Below are 27,771 nucleotides of genomic sequence, written 5' to 3' on the forward strand. Positions count from 1 at the left end.
AACACCAAGGAGTCGAGATTCGAGAAGCAGGGCGCCGCTCGGTCTCTACCGCAGAAAGAGAGCGGGGTAGCCCCGTTAGCCTGTCTGACTTACCGCGAGGGGAACGGCTGATGTCCAAATTCAGCCAGATTCGCGTGGGTGCAGAGTCCGAAACAAGCGCTGGTGCGCTTTCGTGATGGGGACTCAGGGATCAGGGAAAGAGATGAAACTTGACAACAATGTCGCAACTTCTTCCAGAAAAGCGGCATGTGCCTGGACCACCGCCTAGACACGGGAGCCGGCTTGAATTCATCAGACGACGCACCATGCCGACCGGTCCGGGGTCCGAACCCGGGTTAAGGTGTGCCAGCCGGGTACCTCCGTAGCCTAGGATACTTGCGGTTACCGAGCAGCTCTGAGTTTCCGGCGAATTGACTTTGTCCTGATAATAATTTCGTTCATATACACAGGAACAGGACGTCGAGGTGACCCAATGGATAGGTGAAGTTCCAAAGCTTGAAGCTTCACTGTCACCGTGTGCCTGGGTCTCTGGGATGCATGAGGCCTGAGTCGGTGCGCGCTGGCTAGCGGGCTCAGTCTGCTGAGTAACGTTTTCGTATCGTACATCTGTATCGGAAGGTAAATCGATACACTACATTTCTTGTATCTGGTATTGTATATGACGGCCAGCAGCGAACTCGTAGGCTCGTACCTGCATACCTACCTGCACCTACCAACATCTCTAATCAGCATCCAAAGATATAAGACCATCCACAGATCGACCAGCTTGAACCGGCCCTTCCCACGGAAACTACCGTCGTCCTGGTGGCCGATTCCCGCCCTGCTCACTCATCCTGCATGGTCCAGGGGCCGGAGCTTTGTCCTGGGGCGGTCGGACGGAGCAGCGTGAGGGTGGCACAGTGGCAATGAGCTACAAGGAGCTACCCCGGCGCTCCAATGTCAGTTTACCTACCCCGACGTTACTGTGTACCGACATGACTGAGCGCCCGAAGATCCTGCTCACAGCCGGCCGAGCCTGGTCCGGCCCTGTCCAACAGTTGCCTCCCGAGCCCCGACTGGCGGGGTCTGATCTTGACTCCAGCTCAAGCTATTCGCCTGTCGTATGTATGTAGGGGGACAAAATAGTTCCCACGGGAATTAGTCCATGACTCCATGACCGCGTACCTGCAGAATGGTAGAGAGATAGCGCGTTGCCCAGTCTGAGATGCTGGCCTCCTGCTCTCCGCGCATCACGATGTGATCAGCCGTACGGAGTAAACTTATCATAACTACCTTACCTACGCATAATGCTGACGGCGCAGTTACCCTTCTCTACCGGCTAGATCGGCTGTTGCTCACCATTGTGTTTATGTTACATTGATAACACACATGGTTGGGTGCTAATCGTAATGATGCTGCACTGTCTGTAGTTCCGTATTTGGACTCCAAATTTTGCGGTTGGGATGCTTGACAGGAAGTCAGGAACCGAAGACGGAAGACAGAGGGCAGTCACCAGTGACTTGAGCATGATCCTTTACCAGATGCGGACCGAAACCCGTCTTTACCCCTGAGCTCCCCTGCCAACGTTGTACTCGGCAAACGCGTTTTTTTTTAAGAGTTTAAGCAGCATTCTGCAACCAAAACAGAGAGATGATTACAACACTACACTACACAGTACATACCGACAGGACAGCCGGTACGTACATGAGTAGCAAGCGATGTTGCGTAGGTACATATTGTACAAGGGTACGACATATCATGACCGGGCGAGTCGGAACCTCTCCGTCTGGACACTCCTCCTGCCTGACCGCATCTTGCCCAACATGTGGTAGGACGACGACGAACCCGAGGGGACCAACAAGCGAGAAGGTAACTTTATTGGGGCAGCTAACTATGCCTGATGGATGCGATAGTTGAACCAGTTAATGACCCTCACACACTCCGTCCGCTCAGGGGTATCAATACGCTCAAGGCTCCCACACCTGACAACAATCTTGGAGACGGAGAGTTCGCATGAACGGCGCCCTTTCTGATTCATCAAGGACGAAAAGAATGGGATTGGGCGGAGATTAGATCGTTCTAAGCTCCTTCTCCATAGCCGTCAACTCCTCCCTAACCTTGGGACAGTAATGCTTCCGGAGAATTTCTCCTTCCCACACCGTAGTCGTAAATGGGTTGCTCCCCTCCACCGTCTCGCTCAGGGGTTTGTAGGTTCCGTCGCCCTTTCGCTCCTCCGTGTTCCACAACGCGCTGATCTTGCGGCCGTGGGTGTGCAACACATCGTGCAGCAGGCCCAGCACAGCCTGGCACGACTTCTCGGGCATCTGCAGCGCCACTGACATGAGCTGCTTCGTGAAAGCCGCGAGGCGTGAAGGCGGCACCGAACGGATGTTCCAGGGCGGGAGGAGCACGCCGCTGAGGCAGCGCATTAGGAGCACGGTCGTGGTCTGGAGGTTGATCTTGTTATTCCGCCGCTCGGTAGGGTTCCCCGACGAGGCGTCGTTTGGGTCGGTCAGGTGTAGGGATCTGGCACCTAATTCGACGTCGGGGTTGACGGAGAGGCTGAGGAGGCTGCGGTAGAGGTTTGTGATAAAGAAGGACAGGTCGAGATGCAGGTCGGAGCGGGCGTTATGCGCGTCCTGACCTTCGAGCAGCGCGAAGGCGGTGACGGTGCAGAGGAGGGCTTCTCTGCTGGTGTCGCGGACGACAGAGAGATCGTCCTCTTCTTGAGCTTCGCCACTCGCCCCCTCATCTCCATCTTCAGCACTTTCGCTCTCCCGGATAAGCTCCTTAAGGGCCTCGAGGAGGTCTCCGAAGAAGTCTTGGTTGATAAGGTGCGCGTACTTGGCCAGGCCTTCAAGCACCGCCCCCATGAGATGCGGCGTGCGCATCTTCAGGATCCGGAAGTATGTAGCGAATACGATCTTTAGAATCTCTGATTGCGTTTGCTCCCGCTCTTCGTGGCTGACGGTTGCATCGGCATGAGCCATCACCTTCTCGGCTTCCTTCTGCTGCTTGAGCAGCTTCCGTTCCCGTTTAGTCCGAAACTCCCTCTTCCCTTTCGGCCTTTTGCCATTCGACAGGTTCCCGGGATGGCTGACCTTATCTTGCGAAGCTTTGCCTGCAAACTCGGACAGCAACCGAAGGTGTAAAAACATGTTGAGGACACTCTCGTCAATGCGGTACTCGCGAGCCTTCATCATCTTCGAGAGCAAGGAGACTGCTTCCATCGAGGCCTTTCCATCTTCATCGTCCCGGAACAAGGTCTCCAGCGTTTGCCGGCACTTGACGAAGTCGTCATCCAACTTGCGGCTGCTCAGTTTCCGCACGAGTATCCTCAAGAGATCACCGCGGAAGTTGAAATGAGGCACCGCGTTTACCAGTGTGCAAGCACAGGTAAAGGCAATGCTTGAAATGGGAGGGCCCGCTTTCCGAGTTTCCGAACCCGGAGAAGCTGCGTGCTGTGCCAGAGTCTTGATGTAGCCATGATATCCCGATATTAGAGCTTGTTCGTAAGTCCGCAAGCGCCGGACTTCTTTTGAGAGCTTCTCCCCAGCTGCCTCCTCTGTCGCGGGCCGTATCCTATATCCAGGAATGACATCTTTGTAGACCGTCATCTGGGTAACGATGCACAGCTTCTGTATCGCGAGAATAGGTGACTCGCCGATGCGAGCCAATGCCTTGAACGCGCCAGGATGCTCTTCCGGGTCCTCGTTTAGCTGCGTTGCGATCTTCGCAAGCTCTTCCTGAGCCTTGCGGATTTGTTCCCGTTCGGGGATCTTGGGTTCTTCTGGAACAACGGCCTCGGGCTGCTCCTCGATGCCACCCTCGTCTCCCTCACTCTCAAGCCAGTCGGCATCGCTCGCTATCGAGTCTGCATCATCTTGAACCTGCCATGTCCCCTGGGCCGTCTTCACGGGAAGTCTGCCTCCCCCTTCGCTGGCGTTCTTCTTCGCTTCCTTCTTCTTGGCTTTCCTTGACCTTGATTCGTAGTCTTGTTCGAGATTCCAGTTGGCGGCATTCTTGAAGAATGCCTTCTGGATCTTGGCGTCTTTGTTCGTAGATTCGTGCCCGTCTTCCCCGGGTGGCGTTACCCTTCTGCGTTTCGAAGGGCGGGAAGCCATTGCATGTGTGCCGCGGTTTGGAGAGGAGCTGTCTGTCCTCTTGGCCTGCAATGTTAGGAAATTTTTCGACGTCGATAACGTTACAAGATGGGGGCCATCATGAGCCCACCATAGCCAAGTGGATTTATCCGTGACGTTTGATTGGCTCTTGGCCTCTTATCGGTCCCTTTGACCCAGAAAAATTTCTGGACAATGCTGCTTCAAGAGCGCTGCGAAGGAATATCCATGGATTTGCTGGGAGCGCATCGCGAAAACTGTCTCACGCCTCTCCAATAACCTGTTGTCCGGTTTCGACGACACGGCCGTATAATCTCTCTCCGGTGGTTCGGCTGCCACACGTTCTATCGCCAGTTAAACACATCGGATCTCAGCACCGCTCGTGAGGACCGCAGCCCGCCAATGGTGATTCCTCTGTCGCAAAAAAGGGTACAGATCTCTGGGAGGTGAAACCGCCTCAAAATGGCGACGTCTCTGGCTGCGCAGTTGGCGCAGATCGCAGCCAACTCGCGGACGAGCCTGAACGCCAAGGCCCTCAAGGCCACCCATTCCAAGTCCTTAATCTGGGAGCCCCGGGTCGCTGCCGGCCAAACCTTCGCCGAGATTTACCAAGTATGCTACGAGGGCTTCGAGGAACTCTGCCGTCTAGATTCGCGCTTTGCGCACTTTGGCACCACGTTGTTCAGTGAGCAGAGTCAGGAAGCGGACAGGACGCAGATGACCGCCGAGGAAAATGCGGCATTGGACAAGCGGGTGAACTCGTTCCTGCACCTCGTCGGGAGCCGGCTGCGACTTATGCCTGCTATCAAGGCTGTTGAATGGTTGATTCGGCGGTTTCGGTAGGCGATGCGCTTTCACATTCCCAAGACGTCGCTGACCAGGCTCCAGAATCCACGAGTTCAACACCGCATCCTTGATCACCACTTTCCTGCCGTATCATACCATTCCTGCTTTCGTTACGTTGCTTTCCATCCTTCCTGCAAATGTTCCGTTGGAGTACAGGTTTCTGGATCCCTACATCCGGTCTTTGACAAGCCCACCGAGAGCTGCGATTGTGCAGCAGGCAACAAACCGCCACGAGTTCCTGTCCGCCATCTCTCAGTACACTCTCGAGTCATGCAGGGCCAGGCAGGAATACCCGGGCCTGGTGTCTTTCTGGGCCGGCGTCATGGCTGAAGCTGTCAATGGCATGTTGGACAAGATGCGGTCAGGCAGGAGGAGTGTCCAGCTGGCAAACGACCACATCCTTCTCCAGCAGCTTGGGCCGGTCCTGAGCGAGGCAATGGTCATGAAAGAGGTCCCTGGGATCCAAATCGCGAGTTATATGATAGTCGCGATTTTGGCAGCGAAGGGCAGTCTGAACGACGGTGCGCTCACGGCTTTTATGGAACAGCTAGTCCACGGCTGGACCATTGACACCTATCGCCCGGGCCTTGTGTGCCTCTGCATCCTCGCCCAGCACCGATCGGCGAAACAGGTCTCCGGCCGTGTGGCAAAGGCACTCATGAAGGTCCAGGATCTGGTACCAACCCTGGTTGAGATTGGCCGGGAGCACAGGGTTGACAAGCTAGCGAACGGTCTGGCGCTCGCCTTCATTGACAGATTGTCCAAGAAGGGCGATGTCCGAAGTCTCCCTGCGGCCAATTCACTCCTCTTGGCCAATCTGCTGCAGGAGAAGCAGATCAAAGTTGTCTACAAATACATGCTTCTGGCAGCCCATCAGGTCAGTGACGGTGTCGACGAGGACGGCAGTATTCGAAAAGAGTTAGGCTCGTCCCTAGTCAGCTTGTCGCAGGCGGGGGGTGATGCCGGGGATGCCATCAGAGCTGCTCTTGAGGAGATTGATCTCAACATTGAAGAACTGGAACTCAAGCTTGGAGCTGTGTTCCGCCCGAAGCTCGCGGTTGAGCACAGCCCGGAGCATGCGAAGGAAGAAACGGTTCCAGCGACAGTCGACAGGCAGCCAGATCTGGATTCGGCAATTGAGGATTTATCGAAGCTGAAGCCTTCAACAAGCTCCTGTCTGTCACGGGGTTCGAGCGCCTTCTTCAGCGATGTCTGCATGGTTTTCCTGTCCGCGGTCGCAATCGAGGACAGTTCTGAGAGGTTCGATGCCGCACCGGCCTTGAGCCGTTCAGTTGCTCCGAGCAACCCATTTTACTTCAGCTTCTATCTGCGGATCTGGTGCGGGCCGTTCCCTACGCTGGCCAAGGTGGTGGCTCTGGACCGTGTCAAGTCCCGGTTAAAGGAGAGTGATTGCGCAGACAAGGATTTCCAGGCTATGATCCCATACTGCGTTGTTGCTCTAAGCGACCCAGCAAGGAAGGTCCGCCGTGCTGCAGCCGACCTTATCGCGGTTCTGGGGTCTCTAATCAAGAAATCCTCGGCGCGATCAAGGCAGCTCTGGGGGGCGACGGACCTGTATGGCAAGGCCGGTGTCCCTAATGCGCTGGACCACGATGCCCTTGAATCTTTGGTTCACTCGGTTCTCATTCCGTGCCTAGAGGAGTCTGTGCTACACGAGGACCATGTTATAGCGGCCCTTGTCAGCGCACTCGAGAGTCCGAAGAGTTCTTCAAAGAAGGATGCCGAACAGCGTCGTTTCTCTCACGCCACGAGACTCTCCATGCTAAAATTCCTGTGCGGCCATGCCACAGAAACACCGTTATTGACCGTCAAACTCCGGTTGCTTCGGCCACTCAATCAAATACGGAGCATATCCGGTACCTCCAGGACAGACCTTCTATTGCCCCTACTTCGATGGTGGGCTTCGATCAGCCCAGAGGAAGCTACCCAGCTTGCTGCTCGAGAATCGCTGGAAGAGGCTCTCATCGACGAGGCAGCCGTTGAAGTCGTCATTCCGAACCATGCCGCTGGCCTTGATACCTTCTTCCAGCTGATCAGCGACCCGAAAACGGCGCTTAGGCCGAACTTGGTACAGGCTATTTTTGGCCGCATCATCAAGGTGTGGCAATCGCTGAAATCGGACATCAAGTTCTTCACGGCCCGTTCAATGTTCAGCCTCACGCAGACTCAATCCACGGCGGAGCAAAGCTCCATCGTTATGGAGGCTGCAGAGCTTCTACGGAAGGTGGACCTCACGACGGAGATCCTGCTCGATCTTATCGACTCCTTACAAAACGACGTCAAGCTTGCGACCGAAAAACCGGCGAACAAGAGAAGACGAGTCAGCACAACGGAACAGAGCCGGAGCGTGGGCGTGCAGAGCAGTCCGGAGCTCAAGGCGGCTCTGAACAAGACTACCTTCGTCCTGGAGCTCGTTCAAGAATCCAATCCGGCAGACCATCCTGAATTACTGCCGATCCTCTTCACGACGCTGTCGGATCTCCATCACCTCAGCACGCTTATCGGCTCTGAATTAGGGTACCTCCAGAATTTAGTGCTGAGCTGTCTCCTTGCCATGATGCCGGCATACAAAGACAATAAGAACCTGACGATTGACGCATCAGTCGGCCATGGCGATATCCTGGCCACATGCATCCAGAAATCCACCAGTCCCGCTGTCATCAACTCTGCACTGCTTCTAGTAGCCAGCCTCGCGCGCACGGCCCCAGATGTGGTGTTGCAAAGCGTTATGCCGATATTCACGTTTATGGGCAGCTCGGTCCTGAAGCAGGCTGATGATTATTCTGCTCACGTCGTCAACCAGACCATCAAGGAAGTCATCCCGCCGCTGATCGACACGTTCCGCAAGAGAGGTCGGAACGTAGTGGCCAGTACCAAGGATCTCCTCGCCAGCTTCGTGACCGCCTATGAGCACATACCATCGCACCGAAAACACGACCTCTTCATCTCCCTTGTGGAGAATCTAGGCCCGGATGACTTCCTTTTCGCCGTGCTCGCCATGTTTGTCGACAGGTACGCGGCAACGGACAATATGATCTCGTTCACCACACAGATGATGAGCTCCTTCTCCGTTGAAACCCAGCTCCAGACTCTCATCAAGTTCCTGGACCTTATCAGTGACATCTTCAAACCGAAGCCTGCTCTTTCGAGCGTCCTTCTTGGCAGCGACGGGGCTGGAGAGAAAGATGTTCATCGGGTTGCCACCAAGCAGCTAAACCTGCTTCCATATCTGCTCGCGAACAAGCGCCTGAAGCGGGAGATCACGCAGTTGGCCGAGAAAGAAGACATGGAATCTGGTAGGATTCGCGATCTCTACGCCGCTCTTCTTGAGGGCATACTGTCGCTGGCCGGCACGGTCAAGATGAAGAAAGCCCTCTACAGCCGCTGCGGTGACGCGCTGTCTAATCTCCTGAACCTGCTCTCGATAGCCGAATTCATCAAGAGCGTAGAGGCGTTGCTTGACCGGCCGAATGTCGGCCTTCGACAGAAGGTGCTGCGGGCCCTCGAACTACGGGTTGATGGCGAGAGCACTGCAGATCCGAAGTCGAGGGAGGCCCTGCTCGCTTTTCTGCCGCAGTTGACTGCGGTTATCCGGGAGTCGGATGACATGAACTACAAGCACACGGCGGTCACATGTGTCGATAAGATCTCGGAGAAGTACGGTAAGAAAGATCTCGATGCGGTCGCCGCCGCCGCTACGACCATTGCAGGTGACCACTGCCTTGGCCAGTCGGAACAAAGCCTCCGGGTCATGGCCTTGCTCTGCCTGGCCTCGCTCGTGGATGTCCTGCAGGATGGCATCGTTCCCGTTCTGCCCATCGCAATCCCCAAAGCACTTGCCTATTTGGAGGATAGCTTGGTCGGCGAGGAACCCAACGCTGAGCTCCACAATGCTGCGTATGCCTTCATGGCGGCCTTGGCTCAGCATATCCCCTACATGATCACGGGTACTTACCTCGACCGGCTGCTGGCTTGCTCCAACGCCTCGGCGGCTGCGCAGCTGGATGACGAATCGAACGACAACCGGACTCACTGCCTTCAATTCCTGGCGAAGCTGGTTGACCCCAAGGTCCTGTACAATGCCCTCAGTCGGAACTGGGGCTCCGCCGCCGGCTGCGGTGTCTCGGTGAGTGCCTTATACCCAAGCTACGATGAAGTCTTCACGCTAATACCTGAGCAGGCTGTCACCGAATACTTGCGGATCCTGGGTATGGCGCTCGACAAGCACTCCAAGGCGGTTGTTGCCAGGAACGTTTCTTCGCTCTCGACTATCCTCCTTAGTTCTCTGGATCTCAGGCGGATGGTGGTTTTAGGGCAGGTCAAGGCTTCCATCAGCTCATTCGAACTGGACGAAATCGAGACCAAGACCAACGACGACGCGCTGAAGATGATCTACAAGCTCAACGATGCCGCCTTTCGGCCAGTCTTCTCTAGGCTCATGGAGTGGGCGTGGACCGGGCTCCCCAAGAATGATTCGGCTGGACGAACCCTACGGCTCTACGCTGTCTATGGCTTCCTCAACACCTTCTTCGACAACTTGAAGTCTATCGTCACCAGCTATGCCTCGTACATCGTTGAGAGCGCCGTCAAGGTCCTCTCGGCGACCGAGTTCAAGGATGCCCCCGAGAAGGAGCTCTGGAAGCGCGTCCTGTCCACGCTTGCTAAATGCTTCGAGCATGATCAGGACGGCTTTTGGCAGGCGCCGGCTCACTTTGGTGCCGTTGCACCTGTGCTGGTCGAGCAATTCCTGCATGCCGGGGCCATTGATGCCACCGAACATCTGGTTCCTGCGGTCGTGGAGCTGGCCGCCGCCGCCGACTCGCAGGAGCATCACAAGGAGCTCAACGGTGCGCTGCTGAAGCACCTACGCAGCGGCCAGGCGGCGGTCAGACTGGCGGTTGTCAGGTGCCAGCAGGCACTGACGAGCAAGTTGGGCGAGGAATGGCTGCAGGCGCTGCCAGAAATGTTGCCATACATCAGTGAGCTCCAAGATGATGACGATGAGGAGGTGGAGCGGGAGAATAGCAGATGGATTGTGGAAATTGAGGAGAAGCTGGGGGAGAGCTTGGACTCGATGTTGCAGTGAGTTGCGCGCATATCATACTATGTATGTGCCTGGCTAGGTGTAAGAAGGGCGGTGAGGTGCGGTGCGTAGTTGATAAGAGAATTGTGGAAGAGAAGATTTCTCGGATTGGAGATAACGTTAAATAAGGAGGGAAACAAATGCATTTGCATCTGCGCTGACTCATCTAAGTATAGTAGTCTCTCATGTGCATCATTTTGGAGTGATAATATGAAGCCCCTTTTTGACGTTCAACCTGTGACATCTGCTGAGACACCTACTCATCAACCTGTAGCAACTGGAAGATGCGATGGATAGTTCCCGTTGCCATGGAAACGGTCCGAGGGACAAGATATACAGTAGATGCGGTACCCGCAGCAGTCGTATATCCATGGACCTGAACTAACTGAAGCAAGTCTTCTGGATCTCCTGCCACCCCCAGTCCTGTCATATCGGAAGTGAGCGCGATGACGAGAACTCAGCAAGATAATGAGGTCAGACGGGACCCTAACCCGTAACATTGACCCTTGGGAATGGCTACCATAACACGAGAGAATGTCAAGCACTGCATAGGACAACATCCAACCAAGCTGCTTCGCTAATGACAATTCCTTTCAGAGGCACGAGTATGATATGCTTTATACATAACTCCGCGTCCTCTGGTTCATGTGAGAAGAGACGGGTGTCTGGATCGCCCTTGGCGATAAAAGAATACACGTTGTAGCATGTGAGAACCTAGGCTGAGGAGGTCGCTGTTAACAGCAGTAACTAAGGTAGCTTTGCATTGAGGCCCACTTAGACCCGGTCGGCAGTTCCCAGATAAGCCGAGGCTCAAAGAAGATCCATCAGCAATTGCAGTCGAGAGGTCCCGTCAACAGGCACATGTTGTGTCTCCGCCTGGGATTTTAGACCTATTCGCGCGCTTTTGAGATACCTTAATCAATCACCCTCCACTTAGGCGTGATATCTCGCCTTTGGCGACGCAATGGCTGGACACTAGAGCGCAGCGCCGTTGTGTTTTGATTCCAGTCAGTCCTCACTCGGCGTTTGACGATACCCCAAGCCGCGTGAAAGCACACGCACGCAGCTTGTCAACGATTACACAATGGCGTCGGATTCGGGCCATACATTGTATACGGCGGCGGACACACTTTCCAAGGCGCGTGGGCTCTCTGCGTCCATCTCCTCGCTCTCGTCCCCTGCTCATACCGGCCGCAACGCTGCGGCTGCGCACATCTCCAAGACATATCGCCAGGCGTCGACGCTCTTCCTCACGCGTCGTTTGCCCGAAGCACTGTCAACAGTTCTGCCCTTGGTCACCCCGCCCGCGTCCGACGATCCCAATGGCCCGTTTGAGCCTGCGCCTGTTGCCAAAGCGTCCCGCTCATCCAAGGTTAAAGTGTGGAGTCTCTACTTGACCGTCCTGAATGCGATCGTGGAGCTTGACTCGGACGAGGGGAAGGAAGCGTTTGGGACGCAGGAATGGAGGGCCCTGTGCCACAAGGTCCGTGAGGGGGAGGTTTGGGAGGAAGTGGTGCGCAACGGATACCATGGCGTTGAAGGGGACGTTGACGCAGAAGTGGTCATCAACCTGTACGCTCGCTCGAGTTCCATCACCCTTTCTAACACATGCAGAGCCGTATCTAACGACGATCTTAGAGCTACCATTCTCCTGGCCCACGCGAAGAATCAGATCCTCAATCAAAAACGTCTTGAAAATTACCTGGCCGCGGCCCGCAGCCCGAACCTGGACCTCTCCGACCGCTTCTCCGAATCCACTCCGCGCCGCTACAGCTCCCCAGCAGCCGGCAAACAGCGCCCCCGTGGCGGGCCCAGCGGTGCCGACACACCCCGCGATCTCAACGCGCGCGTCAAAATCCTCGAGCTCTACACCCTCCACGTCCTGCCACGGAACAGCGAGTGGGACTACGCGCGCGAGTTCATCAGCGTGAGCCCGGTCCTTGACGAGGAGCGCCGCGAGGCTTTTCTCCAAGCCCTGGACAGTCTGCGGGAGGAGCAGCTTGCAGCAGAGCGCCACGAAGAGGAGGAGCGGCTCAAGCGGGAAGAGGCGATACGTCGAGACATCGAGGAGGCCAGGCGGCTGCGGGCTGAGAACGAAGCAAGAGAGAAAAGAAGGCTGGAGGAGGAGCGGTTGAAGAGGGAGAGGGAGGCGGCGGAGAGCAGCGCCGCTAAGGCGACCGAAGGGGATTTTGGGCTTGATGAACGAGCGGCCACACCGCCGACGACGAGGAGCAAACCTAAACCGCCTGGCAGCCAGTCGAGCGCAGGCAGTAGTAGTATGTCACGGCCGAGAGGGCCGGCGCCTGGAAGGGGAGCCAGAGGCAGCGGGAATGCCGTTGCTGCACCGACGCCGACGCTGCTGTCAAGAGCAGCGGTGGTCTTGGACAACCTCCGGTTGCTTGTCGACGAGGTCGCTGGAGCCTTCAAGACTAACCCATACGTGCTGCTGCGGATGTTGGCGTTTGTCATTGGGCTGCTCATGTTGCTGAGCCGGAAAAGATTCCGTGAGAGGATCGCCCGGGTCTTGGGGTTGAGCTGGGGCAAGATAAAAGCCACGGCTGGTATGGGCACCAAGGTCAGCTATATCTGACCCGCAGCTGCGACGCGTCGGGTGTCAATTTTATTTTTTTGGTGGGGGGGGGGTCGGGGGAACAACTTTCCTTTGTCGGTGCTATGATGGCAGCGCGCTGGGCTGCTGATTTGCTTTCCTTTGTACCTATAGGTAATGTATGAGACGACATTGTATCAGTTTATCCAGGCCTTCACACATCCTAGTTCAAATAGTATCGGTTGGTAGATTCGAGCAATCTGGGAGAAATTCGCGGGGTATTCCTTGATATCTCGTCTAAAGTGTCCCTAATAAGCTCCTGAACGCCGCCAAACCTGAATGACTACCCCCGTTATCCACGAAGCCAGGATGCCCTCCAACGTTTCCGATAAATCGATACAAACGAGAACGAAACAACCGCCCAGACCCGGGCCACTCCGTCACTAAAACGTTGTCCGATTCGTTTTCTTTTGGTAGAATAGCTGCGAGGAGAAGACATGTCAGCGCGCTTTCCCGCCTTTGGGTTCCATACTACCGTGAATGGCGACTTACATCTGTCCGGGAACTGCCCAGGTTGATGATCTTGGGACACCCATCCCGGTCCTTCTCGAGGCGTGTGCACTCAAAGCAGTAGAAGGCGTCCGAGATGCCCTCGCCACCGCAGACCACGCACTTGTTCTGGTAGTTGCCGAAGCTGCACTCGTCACATATCCGGACGAGCGTCGTCGGCCGCACGTACGAGTCGCATACGGGGCACTTGCCGTCGCACTTGTCGCAGAGCCGCCCGATGGCAATGCCAGATTGTTTGCGGCACATCACAAGGTCGCTTTATGAGGAGAGGACGACGGTTAGCATGGCATATGGGAGGGAAAGGGGAAGGAGGGAAGGCGGCGGGATCACGTACGGGTGATGGCGAGACATGGTTACGGGCTGGATATGGTTTTCTTGTCTGCGCGCGTTTCGGGGTCGAAACAGAGAAATGAAAGGCCAGGCCGGTTGAGTATCGGGTCGTGGGGTCTAAGATACGAACGTTGTAGCTGCGAGTTGCGCTTGCGTGTTGGTCGCGGTCAAGATGTACTTATTACGGTAGTAGGTAAAATATCACAAGGTGGCGTATTTCCAGGGATTTCCGCATGGGTTTTCGTTACGTACGGCTGGCCAGGGTTAGGGTCAAATGCAGGATAAGTCCCTGTCTGGACTCTGGATCCACCCGATTGTTCCATTGTGCGTGCAACTCGACAGGAGCTTCCGTGGTTTGTGATAACGGATTCACAATGGCGCTTCATCTGGTCTGTACCTTTCTGGAAGAACAATTACAGATATTGATCACTGCTTAGTACTAAGGATTCGACGTCTGAATATCTCGTATTCCGCAGTCGATTGGAAGCAGAGTCACGCTTCCACCGTCACACTATTCAATTGAGATTGAGACGCGACAGAGGACTTTCGCGACCAGCACCCCGCGAGACGCTTGAGTAGTGGAAGCTCTCCGTCCAATCTCACCACCCGTACGGCACATCAATCCACCGGAGGACTAAATGGCAGAACCGGAAGATCATGTTACAAACAAGCGCAAAGCCTCGCCAGAGAGCAATTCGGAGGATGGCGCGGGCAAGCGCGTCAGGCTGGGAGACGGGGACGAGAATGCGCCTCGACTGAACACTGTTGACAGCGAGTTGAAGGAGGGCCAAACGAAGGATGTACCGCTTGTTGAAGAGGAGCAAGCCGGACCGGGTTCCACCATGTCACCTACAAGAGCAGATCCGAGAGAGCCCGAGCCCGAGCCCCCGCGCTCACCAGAAGCACGAAGGCCATCAGCTCCAAGCGGTCCTCCCATACGCCGAAACGTCAGTTTAGAGGAGAAGAAGCGGGGTCAACGATTGTTTGGCAGCCTGGTCAGCACGATTAGTCGGACCACGTCAAGGCCTCAGCAACAGAAGAGGCTGGAGATCGAGCGGCGACAGCAGGAGAAGGCGCAGCAACGGCGGGCCGAGGACGAGAAACGCAGAGCCGAAAGGCTGGAGCAGTTGAAGAAGACCCGGCAAATCGAGCAAATCAAACTCGACGAGCAGGTGGTATGTAGCCGGGCGTGCATTGTTCCCTGCAATCCGCAGCTGACCTCGGCGTTCCGTAGATGGAAACCCGGCACTCGACAATGTTGGCTATGGCGCAAAGTCTGCAGACCAAAAGCGAGCCGAAGCTCGTAAGTACAGGGCCGCCATCTCGTCGCCCATCAGTTTGGCTGACATATCCCCCAGTACTACGTGCCCTGGCAGCTCAGTAGAGAGCAAGAGGACATCGTCAATGACCAGATCCGTGCTACACGGGACATTATCGAGAAGGAAGTGCGTGAGTTCAAGACGCGCAAGGAGCAGCGATTCAAGGCGCTGGGCGTTTCTCCTCCCCCTAGGTCCCCCTCTCCTCCCCCTCCACGGCAGGAGGAGCAGTTGCCAGAACCCGAGCCAGATGCGAAGCCGCGGTCAAAAGAAGCCACGATTGGTGAGCCCGAACTTCCACCGCAAGATACTAACGCAGATACTGTGGCCGCAACACCTTCAAAGGCGCGGACGGACCATGAGAAGGAGCATGATGAGAACGGGGACGAGATGATGCAGGACGAGGAGGACATAGTGATATACTAACGTTCTTTTTTCACACCCACTCGCTTCGTTTTGCGATGCTTGTCTAAGCTGTAAGTACAGGCCGCTTTGTATTTCCTCGACTTTCCTGTAGCACTCGGTGTGGGAAGTACCGAGGCAAGCGCCAGATCCAAAGTCGGCAAGAGAACGGCGATAATATAGTACCTAGATCTATTCCCTTCAACCAAGCAGCACACTGCTTGTTTTTGAGAAGAGAAGATAGCACAGCAAACCATGTCGAGGTTCCAATGGTCCGTCGCATGCCTCGCTTGTTGGTCGCACTGCCGGCGTGCCCGCGGGTCCCGGGGAGAGCTCTCTTGGCGGAAGGGTTCCACCGGAAGCCGACGGAAAGTGACGTATGTACGTCGTAGGCATTGGAGAGTGCGACTACCTCGGACTATTGTACACAGTAGGATATACCTGCGTTGCGGGCCTCACGCAATCCCACATAGGTCGTTCGGTGAGCTGTACATACGGATACGCCGTAAAACATACACGTGTAATACGGCAACCTCGCTTTTCTTATTAGGTAAAGTGCGACTGAGGGATACGGATAGAGGGGTTGCGCAGCGTCGAATCTCACCCTGCTTCCTTGTTTGTGTGTGACCGCTCAGATTCGTGTCTGGCCTGATCCGGTGGGAGTCCGAGTCTTTCCTGCAACTGATTTGAAGGTTCCACATTCGACCCCTCTTATGAGTTACATATAGATGATATAGGAGGTCGAGGGCTTCATCTCATTTCAGTCTTCAGATCCGACTCCCCAGGGCACTCGAGCATTCTCTCCCACCGACCACACTCTTCCCAACATTAGCTTTCTCTGGCCCATCGAGTCTTCAAGGGGGGAAAAACAAGCCAACACCAAACCAGTTCTTCTCCCTTGCATCAACCATGGCATCCTCCGAAGTGGACAAGCTCACACCGACCGACCCTCGTGTGCAGCACCACACCTACACCATCCCCGCCTCCAAGAGGACATACCACTACCTGCTCGCCGAACCGTCCACTGGCGCCCCGGCGGCCGCAACGGTCCTCCTGGTCCACGGTTTCCCGGACCTTGCCTTCGGCTGGCGCTACCAGGTGCCGCACCTGCTGTCGCTCAACCTGCGCGTCATCGTGCCCGACATGGTCGGCTACGGCCGCACCGACGCGCCGCAGGAGCTCGCGGCCTACTCGTTCAAGAGCGCGGTCGACGACCTCGTCGCCCTCGTCAGCCACGTCCAGGGCAAGGGCGCCGACGAGCAGCCCGAGAAGTTCGTGCTGGGCGGCCACGACTGGGGCGGCGTGGTGGTGTGGCGCTTCGCGCTCTGGTACCCGGAGCTGCTCCGCTGCGTCTTCAGCGTGTGCACGCCCTTCTTCCCCGTCGGCGATGTCTATGTCCCCACGGCGGAGATGGTGAAGCGCATGCCCAGCTTCGGGTACCAGCTGCAGTGGGAGGGCACCGAGGTCGACAAGGCTGTCGTGGGCAGGGAGAAGCTCAGGGGCTTTTTCAACATGCTGTGGGGCGCGCCACGGAAGGATGGGGAGCGCATCTTTGACGCCGCGCACGGATTGTACCTCGACAAGTTCGAGGCGGATCAGATAGGGGAGAGTCCCCTGGTGAGCAAGGAGGAGCTGGACCATTATCTGGACGAGTACGCAGACCACGGGCTCCAGGGAGGGTTGCGCTGGTATAAGACGAGGAAAATCAACTTCGAGGAGGAGCGGGTGCTGCTGGAAAAGGGGAAGACCACGGTCACGCTGCCTTCGCTGATGGTGGTGGCCTTGAGGGATATAGCGCTGCTGCCGTCGTATGCAGTTGGGATGGAGAAGTACGTTCCGAACCTCGTGAAGAAGGAGGTGGATTCCAGTCACTGGGCGCTTTGGGAGAAGCCAGCCGAGGTGAACCAGTATATTGAGGAGTTCCTGAAGGGCGTCCTGAAGGGACAGCCCCTGAAAGCTTCCATCTGATCATACGGTGAGGGCAGATTGGTGGGTAAAAAGTCTATTACCTCTGACAGAATTACAACCACAAGAGAGGCTGTCTGGGAATCATTCTTTTGATGCTGCCCTTGATATGCGTTTTGAGAGTGCGCCTCGTATGTTCAAGCTCCCTTCTGTGCTAACAGTGCATCTTCTGTAAACAGCATTGCCGTCACGCTCTCCTTACATTAGGGCAACTTGGCACCATCTAATCCTGGCTTTCCGGGACTTTGGTATTTTAGTACAAGATGACAGAACTGGTCTGCGACAGTAACACACCTCCGGAGGCCAACAGGTAGGGATGTGTCTTGGAAGCGGGGGATAAACCAACTGAAGCGGCAGTGTTTGCGGGATAAACTGGGTGAAGGGTCAAGGCTCGTTCGTTCGAGCAACGCCCGGTCTGCAGTGTGCGTCTGCAGCTATGAGGGCGGTGCAGCGGCGATAGTGGCGCCGATATTTGTGAGGAATACTAGGTGCATCTGGCTCATTTGAAAGTGCGCTTCTGACCATCTACTGTGGGCACGGCTGACTTTGGCTTGTTTGACTTGCCGCAGATGTGGCACGCTGTTTGCATCGTCGTCAGCGGGCGGGAACAGGCAACTCTTGGGGCTCTCGAACTCACAGTCTGACCGGTAGGCACATTGATTGCAGTATGTGTGTCCCTGAGAGATTTTGGCCTTGCACCGGGTGCAGGAGCTCGAGTACTGAGCATATGGGTTCTTTGCCGTCTTGGAAAGTAGTTTGCTCTGAGAGTTTGGTCAGCAAGTCCTAACAGCAATAGAAGTAGCGTCAGATGCTCACCTTAGAGATGCCCGTCTGTCCGAGCGTAGCCGATTTCTTTCCAGTCGAGGTGGATGAAGACGCTGGGGAGCCGTAGTACATCTCGCTCTTCTTCTTTACCCCCGGTGTGGCGAGTGTAGTCTTGTTAAGTTTCTGGCACTTGGCGCAAACCATCCTGGTGGGCTTGGGCTCTCGCGATTATCAATCGATCGTTGATATGCTTCGAGTCAGGGATATAGCACTGAACTGTGATGAGACGGATGTGAGGCGAATGATAATCGTTGAATGAAAAGGAGGCGTTGAGCCTGTAAGACGAGATGAGGCAATGTCCTGTGGCTGAGGTAGGTGATTCGTCACCTCAACATGCGGTAAGGTATGGTACGATACAAGTAAGTACCGATGCAAAATTGTATTATACAATTGCAAGTCAATACAATACGATTACCACTGGCCCGGACGTTAGCGCATCAACCCCACCAGACTTTCCCAGGTTTCACCATCCCTCCCGGTGATACATTGTACATACAGTAAGTTACATACACATATACAGTATGTTACTGCTCGAGTTGTCCGCATGTGATACCACACCTGTTGCAGGGTATTGGGATACTAGTTCACACATAGAAGGCGCCCGACAATGCCTCCTTGCACATCATGGGAGTATGCTAGAAGACAGAAGATCGAGCATGATAAGGAGGCTCGGGAGGCCATGAATGGACTGTTGTAATCGGTAAATTACCTAGACCACTCGCATTTACAGCCACAGACATGTGGGAGGTGACATGCAGCGCGCAGCCAACCACACCGGACTTACCTGGTACCTAAGGTACCTACAATACTTACATGCATCGACCGACCCCTGCTTCGCAGCTGCATGAAGGGACAAATGCACCTTTTAACAAACACCATCTCGTATCATCATTTCTCGTTTTTCGGGCACCAGATTTCGCCAGCTACTACAAACGAGCCAGGCAACCAGGGAGAACTTCCTTGACAGTATTCCCTGGTTGTGTCCGATTGGCTTCAACAGCCGAGATTTTGCGCTTTGAATGCGCAGGGCCAACAGCGCGCGTTCTGATTGTGGCTGACAAGGCGCAAGCGCTGCTGCCCAGGACCGAAATTCGCAATCTTTCTGTTGAAACGAGGCTGTGCTTGCATCGAACACGACGCTGCGTCCCGTCCGACCCGCTAACTAGTCCAATTTCACTCTCGTCGACCCTGGCGGAGCCGCGACCTCACCTTCTTTTCTTGTCGCGCGCTGGTCTCGCCGTCACTCAATGCTTCGGCTCCCCGTTCTGACTTTCTCCTGGACCGAATTGCCCTGAGCGGCACTGCCCTCCGGCATGAGCGGCCGCCCGCCTCCTGGAGGCTCTTCGAGCGGCGCCCGAAACGACCTCCTCCTCGATCTCGACAATGACCAGCCCCTCTACAGCGCCGGGCAACGCTCGGCCCTGACGGACGATGACCTCCTCCACTCTTACGCCTACGATCAGGATGGTGCGCCATCGCGGCCCTCCGTCTCATACGACGATTTCGTCGGCTCCGGCCAACAAAGGCAACACGCGGCAAGACCCGCTCCGGCCGGATCCTCTAGTTCTGCATCGCGCCAGGCTGGCCCCTACGGCTCAGAGATGGGAAGACAGTACAGCCAAACGTCAGACCTTGGCAACTACCAAAGATATGCAGATGACTTCGACGACTACCCGGATGACACTGGCTCGTACTACCAGCATGGCGGCTCTCCTGCGGCCGGGGTTGGCTCGACGTCGGCGCGGGGAGAAGCGAGGAAACGGAACAGCGTCTTGGGCTTGGGTGGTGGCTTTTTCGGGAGAATGAAGAACAGGCTAGGGATGGGGCAAGGGTACTCCGAGATGGACCTTCCACTAACTGAGTCGCGCGCGGGAGGCGGGGCAGACGGCGCCGAAGTACCACCGCCGAAGGAGAAGAAGTTCGACATGGGCAACTTCAAGTTCGGGTTCGGGCGGTCGAAGCCGGATCCATCCACTCTCGGACCGCGAATCATCCACCTCAACAACCCTCCCGCGAATGCTGCTAACAAGTATGTGGACAACCACATCTCTACAGCCAAGTACAACATCGCGACGTTCCTTCCCAAGTTTCTCTTCGAGCAGTTCTCAAAATTCGCCAACATCTTCTTCTTGTTCACGGCTGGCTTGCAGCAGATCCCCGGGCTTTCGCCCACAAACCAATACACCACCATCGGTCCGCTTATCGTCGTGCTTTTGGTGTCGGCGGGTAAGGAGTTGGTGGAGGATTATCGACGGAAGCAGGCTGATAAGGCCCTCAACATGTCAAAAGCTCGGGTCTTACGAGGCTCCACGTTCACCGAGACGAAATGGATCAATGTTGCCGTGGGCGATATTGTCCGTGTCGAGTCTGAGGAGCCATTCCCCGCCGATCTCGTCCTTCTGGCCAGCTCTGAGCCCGAGGGCCTGTGCTACATCGAGACGGCCAATCTTGACGGGGAAACCAACCTCAAGATCAAGCAGGCGCTGCCCGAGACCTCGTCCATGGTGAGCTCAACTGAGCTGAGCCGGCTGGGCGGTAGGCTCCGGTCCGAACAACCGAACAGCAGCTTGTACACATACGAGGCTACCTTGACCATGCAGGCGGGCGGGGGAGAAAAGGAACTGCCCCTGAACCCGGAGCAGCTGTTGCTTCGCGGCGCCACCTTGCGAAACACCCCCTGGGTCCACGGCGTTGTCGTCTTCACCGGCCATGAGACTAAACTGATGAGAAATGCGACGGCAGCTCCTATCAAGCGGACCAAAGTGGAGAGGCAGCTCAACAAGCTTGTTCTGGTGCTGGTGGGCATGTTGCTGGTTCTGAGTGTCATCTCGACAGTCGGCGACCTGGTGATGCGCAGTACTATGGGCAATTCGCTCTCCTATCTCGCCCTCGACAGCATGAGCGGTGCCGCGGCCGTGGCACGCATCTTTATCAAAGACATGGTCACATACTGGGTGCTCTTCTCATCGCTGGTTCCCATCTCGCTTTTTGTTACGCTTGAACTAATCAAGTACTGGCACGGCATCCTGATCAATGACGACCTGGACATCTACTACGAAACTACTGACACGCCCGCCAACTGTCGCACTTCCAGCTTAGTAGAGGAGTTGGGCATGGTCGAATATGTCTTCTCGGACAAGACAGGGACGCTGACCTGCAACCAGATGGAGTTCAAGGCATGCTCGATTGCAGGCATCATGTACGCCGAGACGGTGCCTGAGGACCGCGTCCCGACCATTGAGGATGGCGTCGAGGTTGGCATTCACGAGTTCAAACAGTTGAAGGCGAACATCAAAGGCCACCCGACCGCCCAAGCCATCGACCACTTCCTTACATTGCTTTCTACGTGTCACACGGTGATCCCGGAGCAGACCGAGACGGGAGGCATCAAGTACCAGGCCGCCTCTCCCGACGAGGGAGCGCTTGTCGAAGGGGCCGTCCAGTTGGGTTACAAGTTTGTAGCTCGCAAGCCCCGTGCCGTCATCATCGAGGCCGGCGGCGAGCAATTCGAGTACGAGCTTCTGGCGGTTTGCGAGTTCAACTCGACCCGGAAGCGAATGTCGACCATCTACCGCTGTCCCGACGGCAAAGTTCGGTGCTACTGCAAGGGCGCAGATACGGTCATCCTAGAGCGCCTAAACGACAACAACCCTCATGTCGATGTTACGCTCCGTCACCTGGAAGAATACGCGTCGGAAGGGTTGCGGACGCTCTGCTTAGCCATGCGCGAGATACCGGAACAGGAGTTCCAGGAGTGGTATCAGGTTTACGACAAGGCGCAGACGACTGTTGGTGGAACGCGCGCCCAGGAGCTGGACAAGGCTGCCGAGCTCATCGAGCACGATTTCTACCTTCTCGGTGCCACCGCCATCGAGGATCGGCTGCAGGACGGCGTGCCCGAGACCATCCACACGCTTCAGGAGGCGGGCATCAAGGTCTGGGTCCTAACTGGCGACAGGCAGGAGACTGCCATCAACATCGGCATGAGTTGTAAGCTTCTCAGCGAAGACATGATGCTCCTCATCGTCAACGAGGAGAATGCGGAAGCAACGCGCGACAACATTCAGAAGAAGCTGGACGCCATCCGAAACCAGGGCGATGGCACGATCGAGATGGGCACTCTGGCGCTTATCATCGACGGGAAATCGCTGACGTATGCCCTGGAGAAAGACCTGGAGAAGCTCTTCCTTGACCTCGCCGTCATGTGCAAGGCCGTCATCTGCTGCCGTGTTTCCCCATTGCAGAAGGCCATGGTGGTCAAGCTAGTCAAGAAGTACCAGAAGGAGTCCATCCTCCTCGCCATTGGTGACGGTGCGAACGACGTCTCAATGATCCAGGCCGCCCACATCGGAATCGGCATCAGCGGGATGGAGGGTCTGCAGGCCGCGCGGAGCGCGGATGTCTCGATTGCCCAGTTCCGCTACCTCCGCAAGCTGCTCCTTGTCCATGGCGCATGGAGCTACCATCGTGTTGCCAAGGCGATTTTGTTTTCCTTCTACAAGAACATCACACTTTATCTCACGCAGTTCTGGGTACGCAGTTCGTCCGCTTCGCTTGGTAAAGTTCAACACATGCTGACTTGTGCCAGTACGTCTTCCAAAACGTCTTCTCCGGCGAAGTCATCTACGAGTCCTGGACGCTGTCCTTCTACAACGTCTTTTATACCGTCTTGCCCCCGCTCGCCCTAGGTATCCTCGACCAATTCGTATCGGCCCGCCTGCTCGACCGCTATCCTCAACTCTACTCGCTCGGCCAGACCAATGCCTTCTTCAAGGTCAAGGTCTTTTCCTCCTGGATCCTCACCGCCGTCTATCACTCTATCATCCTCTACGTCGGCGGCTCCCTGTTCTACATCTATGACGGTGTCCAGAGCGACAGCGTCCCAGCGGGCAAGTGGGTCTGGGGCACGGCCATGTACGGCGCGGTCCTGTTGACCGTCCTGGGCAAGGCCTCGCTCGTCACAAACAACTGGACCAAATACCACGTCATTGCCATCCCCGGCAGCATGGCCATCTGGATCGTGTTTGTCGCCGTCTACGGCACCGTCGCGCCCAAGCTGGGCTTCTCGACCGAATACTTTGGTGTCGTGCCCCGGCTATTCACGAGCCCGTCCTTCTGGCTCCAGATGCCCACGCTGGCGATTCTCTGTCTGGCGCGGGATTTTACCTGGAAGTTTAGCAAGAGGCTGTGGCGGCCCGAGCCGTACCACCATGTGCAGGAGATCCAGAAGTACAACATCCAGGATTACCGGCCTCGGTACGTTTTCCCTTCCCTCTTCTTTTTCCCTCACTCTTATCGATGGGACCCTAACACTGGTCCCTGCTGTAGGATGGAGCAATTCCAGAAGGCCATCCGCAAGGTCAGGCAGGTACAGCGCATGCGCAAGCAGCGTGGGTACGCCTTCTCGCAGGCGGATGAGTCGCAGACGAGGGTGCTGCAGGCGTATGACACGACCCAGCATCGGGGTAGGTATGGTGAAATGGCTAGTTCGAGGCCGCTACACTAGGTCGACATCGTGCTTGGTTTTGGTCAGAGCATATCCATCCTTCTTGGTTCTTTTAATGATTACTACGACGGACGGAAGGTGTGTGGATGGAGTACCTAGGAGGGTGAAAAGGGATGGTTCCTCTTTACCAGATGGGTTGCCGTTGTTGTTGTTGCTTGATGTATGTTGGGTATTTGAATCCGCAGTTCGCAGCGTTCGATGTGGTGTACTACCTTTGTGGTTCTTGGTTTGCACAAGGGAGTATATGTCGTTGCGCAGTCGATGGTCTTTGAAAGGATCTTGCACAGCCTGCTTTTTGGCTGTTGTACGGAGTACGGCCGAGCTCTTCCGTAGGCTTACGCCACAATTCAATGAAACACGGAATCTACACTCTCCTGGTGGTGCCAGTCAGGATTACAAGCCACGGTATACAGGGAGTGCCCCTTTCCACTTTCCTTTCGCTCTTTTCTTTCCTACGTGGTAGTCTTTGTCATTTGGGAGTGGCGGTGTCATCTCCTGTATTGTACAAGTACCTGATGGTCATGGATGGACCTGCTCGTGTTGCCTTTCCTTCCGCTCCAGTATTACGAATACGCACGGCGCTTTTCACAATGATGTTGAGCCATGCCACACACCACATGAGATTGGCGGCTTCCGTTCCTCAACCGGATCCATAGTGTATTGTGTGCCAGTGAACAAGTTACGTGAAGTGTCGACTGTCTGTCGGGACTGCTCCACCACAGCGGTGCTCGAACTCCGTGTGAAGCGGAGATCGGAGAAAGATCCCTTGCTCGGGCTAGGATGAATGAAGAGTGGGATGATCAATTGGGGAAGCTGGGGTTTGAGGTTAGAAGTGGGGATGATGTTCAAAACTGCACGGAGTCAGGAGATAACACAAAGCATTGTTTACAATGAGCTATCAGTTATTACTCCGTACCTACCTCTTCCATCCCTTTTCTTGTTTCTGTTCTTGAAGTGAATTCTTACTTGATCTACTGTACCTCTTGTCCCAGTTTGCAGCTGGCCATAGTTTCTTCTCGCCCCTCCTTCTCCCCTGCCTTGACAGCTCCGTGAGCGTGGGCCAGAAAAGTGTTCAACTCCTCAACTCCACCCCTTTTCTCCTAAAGTTCCAACTTTTGCGGACGATTCCCATGTCATACAATCTCCATAGTGCAATCCACTTCTTTGGCTTTGCATCGGCATTCTTTGCCCAAACCCCAATCCTCCATTCCCAGACCAACTTACTGTGTATTAGCCGCCCCGCAAGGTGGATCAGCTGGGCAATGGTCTGTCGGCGCGCCGCGTCGCTATCCCTGGCATCGTCAGGGCAAGCTGATACACAGATATTGTCACTCAGATGTGCGTGGCGGTGATTGTTCATGATGTCTGATAAGAGACTAGGGATGGTTATTAATATTACATCAAAACTCGTGAGAAACGGTGCCGCGCTGCCGATGCGTCCTTAATGCCCAGTGCCTTGTACTTGTACATGTACCGATGTCAAGGAGGGAACTCCCAGACCCCGTCGATGCCCAAGTGCAGTCCCATGACGGTCCCATAGAGACCAGTATATACGTTCCAAGGAGTGATCCTTGGAAATCACCCTCGGCACCTCTTCAGCGGTATGCCATGGATATCCGTCCGTGTTGTAACCCGAGTCCCAATGACGCCAAGAAGTGCCCAGTCGGATTAACCAATGCAGTGTTGTTGATGCTCCAAAATTCATGTTGCTTTTCCCAATTCCCGCTAAATCCACTTTTGAAGATAAACCCATGATGTTGAAATGGTAAAGAAAAAAAACATTAATTGATGAAAAGGAAACCTGCCGAGGATGTGACGAGCAGCAGTCGAGTCGTGCTGTGAACTGAGGACACCCGAACTTGCCGGGCCATCCGAGACCCAGTGTTGATTAAAGAGAACGTATGCAGGTCGTCCCAAGCATGCCCATGCTCTACCCCGGAAAGTGGCTGAATGCTTCGTGACCGATCAGGAAAGCCGGAGGAGACCCCGACTATTGTGTGGGGTAGGTAGCTCAGGGTTGTCAATTGGCGCCTGCTGACGACCACTTCAGAGCTAGGTACACCAGCTCTCATTGTACCTAGAAACTGTGACTGCCGCACACGTCGTACGACTAGGGACCCCCCGCGCCATGGGGTTGCACTGTGACCCGTAGGCAAAGCCCCCACGGGAGGAAAGGCGGAGAAGAGATGAGGATGGAGACGGAGCAACATGCAGAACATATGCGCTACCGACTCAGACCCCGTACCACAGGACATGGACCCAAATGAATGGCTGCGCCCGAGCTTCGGGTTTTCGAGACCCGAACTACCGTCCCAACATGGGCGTCACGAGCTCAATGCTCTTCGGTCTCGAGTACGAAGTTGGCCTGCGAGACGGCAACGGACGGTCGGAGCTCGTCCCGTAATAATCGCCGCTGGCGCCATGATATGTCCCATCGTATGTCGATGAAAAGGGTCCCATTGCCGGTTTGGTGTACGAATTGCCAGCACTCATCGCTGTGGTGCTCCGTGCAAACGGCCAGATGCTCGAATGGTAGGTCCCTACTACAGGTGAGGTGGGACTTGCCGGCCGGATCGACAGTGACTTGAGGGCTGATAATGCCGAAGTGTGGGTAACGGGCGGGGAGACGTGCGTCGAGCTAGGACGCGAGGGTGAAGCGCGGGGGATGATATCTCTGTGTTCCGGGGGCGCCGAATAGTACGGATAGTGGGTGGCCGTGTGGCTGCTGGAATATCGGCTCGGCGCCGTGGAGGTGCTTACGCCGTTCAAGTCATGCATGCGGCATCTTGTCAACCCGGTTAGTAACCATCTAGCAGGGAGCACCACGGTGTCACACTCACTCCTCGGAGCAGTACAGAACCTGATCGTCCGATGAGACGAATTGTTTCTCACAGATCATGCTGCAACAATCAACAACCGGTCAGTTCGGGCTTCTCCAAGCCAGGGATACACGGTGTTGCATATGCAGGAACGGCACTCTCCGGCGAATCCGGCGATCCGCGTCCACCCTTTCCCCGCCCCCAGCTTCTGTCTCTTTCCCGCGCCCACTTGGGCGTTTTTTCCGGGGGGGGCGGCACTTGGCATTGATTCACCTGCATGTCAAGTGACAATGCAAGAGGATGGAAACGGAAGTCTTCTGAGGGGAAGGGCCAGAGACGCATGCAAGTGGTGAAACACACAGGGGGGAGGACATGGGAAGCCAGCGAGACACAGAACGGTGTTAACAACATACCAATACTGCGGGAAGCTCTCCCTCTCTTCATCCCACCAGCGCTCATCGTCCAGCTCCTTTTCACGGTCGCGGGGGCTCTTGCCCAGCTTGGGGGCGTTTTGGGTGCTGGATTTTCTGGCCATTGGTGCAGGGCGAGATGAATGCTTCTTGTATGTTGGATCAGTTGCTGTGACAGCTTTGCGCACGTCCGTCAGCGACGTGTTGCCAGAAGCATGTCCGGACTTTCGACGATGGTGGTGCATTGGCACTCCCGCTTGATTGGCCCGAGGCCAGATGGTAAAGCTGCGGCTAGGTGCGCGGGGGACCGATCCCGGGAGGGCTACTGCTGAGAGCTTTTGGGGCGTGTGCCAATTGTCTGACTGAGTTCGTCGAGACTGAGCTCTGAGGAACTGGGATCCAAGACGGATATGCCCTATTTGAGCCCGAACCTCGTCGTTCAAGTCAGGGGCCCGGTAGGAGGAAAAAATTGCGTATCTGACAGGCCAGCAGCTGTGTCGTGTTGCGGTGGCAAATATGTACGCTGCAAGAAGAGTTTTTTCCCTGCAGTGTCGGTTGTCGGTTGTCGGCGGATGCTGGATTGGTGAGGTGGTATGCTGCTGCAGTGGATAGTTGCTCGCCGAGCCCACGAGTTGAAAGTAACCTAACGTGAATGGAAAGTGGAATTGTGGTTCACGAAGCTATCCAACAGGCTCCAGTTCGGGTATCGCAAGGCAGCGGCTCGTGAGACCAAGGCAGGATTGGTCAGACGACTTATTCCCTCTCGCTAACGGGAGTTGGTGACGGACCACAGCGTGGTTAGCCCAAAGCGCAATTCGGGAAGCTTGTGGTCTGTTCCACTCGAGCGAGACACAATCAATGCCAAAAGAGTGTTCTGGCAGAAGATCAATTGGGTCTTTCCAGGAGAGAGTGGGATGTGACAACAGTTGGTCGGTCGAAGGGTGCACAGCACGAAGCTCCGTCTTGCGTGACGGACGGGCCGTTGTAAGACTCAAGTGTTGCTTCTGGCCCCAATCAAAACGAGCGGGCT

At 55.6% G+C, this 27,771-nt stretch overlaps 7 protein-coding genes across 7 annotated transcripts; 3 read left to right on the forward strand and 4 right to left on the reverse strand.

Moving 5' to 3' along the window:
- Positions 1-1,710: 1,710 nt before the first annotated feature.
- On the reverse strand, positions 1,711-4,250 carry B0T15DRAFT_542140 (nucleolar complex-associated protein-domain-containing protein). The gene has a single exon (XM_062869910.1). It carries the CDS (start codon positions 4,101-4,103, stop codon positions 2,049-2,051), a length of 2,055 nt encoding a protein of 684 aa, XP_062717945.1. The 5' UTR covers positions 4,104-4,250; the 3' UTR covers positions 1,711-2,048.
- Positions 4,251-4,297: 47 nt separating this feature from the next.
- B0T15DRAFT_542141 (uncharacterized protein) lies at positions 4,298-10,468 on the forward strand. Its single transcript, XM_062869911.1, has 3 exons — positions 4,298-4,939; positions 4,989-9,093; positions 9,148-10,468. The coding sequence occupies exons 1-3, from the start codon at positions 4,563-4,565 to the stop codon at positions 10,051-10,053; spliced, it is 5,388 nt and encodes a 1,795-aa protein (XP_062717946.1). The 5' UTR covers positions 4,298-4,562; the 3' UTR covers positions 10,054-10,468.
- A 666-nt stretch (positions 10,469-11,134) lies between these two features.
- On the forward strand, positions 11,135-17,184 carry B0T15DRAFT_487392 (uncharacterized protein; the record flags this gene model as incomplete). The annotated part of the gene is made up of 8 exons (XM_062866432.1): positions 11,135-11,622; positions 11,689-12,625; positions 13,172-13,420; position 13,761; positions 14,144-14,673; positions 14,733-14,801; positions 14,857-15,228; positions 15,988-17,184. The coding sequence occupies 8 exons, from the start codon at positions 11,135-11,137 to the stop codon at positions 17,182-17,184; spliced, it is 3,843 nt and encodes a 1,280-aa protein (XP_062717947.1).
- Positions 17,185-17,680: 496 nt separating this feature from the next.
- B0T15DRAFT_496642 (microtubule-associated protein CRIPT-domain-containing protein) lies at positions 17,681-18,150 on the reverse strand (the record flags this gene model as incomplete). The annotated part of the gene is made up of 3 exons (XM_062867190.1): positions 17,681-17,760; positions 17,819-17,942; positions 17,998-18,150. 3 exons carry the CDS (start codon positions 18,148-18,150, stop codon positions 17,681-17,683), a joined length of 357 nt encoding a protein of 118 aa, XP_062717948.1.
- A 1,026-nt stretch (positions 18,151-19,176) lies between these two features.
- Positions 19,177-23,687, forward strand: B0T15DRAFT_295097 (uncharacterized protein). The gene is made up of 3 exons (XM_062863752.1): positions 19,177-22,538; positions 22,595-23,262; positions 23,335-23,687. The coding sequence occupies exons 1-3, from the start codon at positions 19,320-19,322 to the stop codon at positions 23,510-23,512; spliced, it is 4,065 nt and encodes a 1,354-aa protein (XP_062717949.1). The 5' UTR covers positions 19,177-19,319; the 3' UTR covers positions 23,513-23,687.
- Positions 23,688-24,989: 1,302 nt separating this feature from the next.
- On the reverse strand, positions 24,990-26,027 carry B0T15DRAFT_295118 (uncharacterized protein). The gene is made up of 2 exons (XM_062863753.1): positions 25,299-26,027; positions 24,990-25,217 (listed from the first exon to the last, which is right to left on the reverse strand). Exons 1-2 carry the CDS (start codon positions 25,765-25,767, stop codon positions 25,108-25,110), a joined length of 579 nt encoding a protein of 192 aa, XP_062717950.1. The 5' UTR covers positions 25,768-26,027; the 3' UTR covers positions 24,990-25,107.
- On the reverse strand, positions 25,541-27,292 carry B0T15DRAFT_295123 (uncharacterized protein). The gene is made up of 3 exons (XM_062863754.1): positions 26,745-27,292; positions 26,353-26,412; positions 25,541-26,297 (listed from the first exon to the last, which is right to left on the reverse strand). The coding sequence occupies exons 1-3, from the start codon at positions 26,984-26,986 to the stop codon at positions 25,817-25,819; spliced, it is 783 nt and encodes a 260-aa protein (XP_062717951.1). The 5' UTR covers positions 26,987-27,292; the 3' UTR covers positions 25,541-25,816.
- Between the last annotated feature and the right edge of the window lie 479 nt (positions 27,293-27,771).

This window comes from Chaetomium strumarium, assembly GCF_033439665.1.
Source record: "Chaetomium strumarium strain CBS 333.67 chromosome Unknown B0T15scaffold_7, whole genome shotgun sequence".
NCBI classification, from domain to species: domain Eukaryota; kingdom Fungi; phylum Ascomycota; class Sordariomycetes; order Sordariales; family Chaetomiaceae; genus Chaetomium; species Chaetomium strumarium.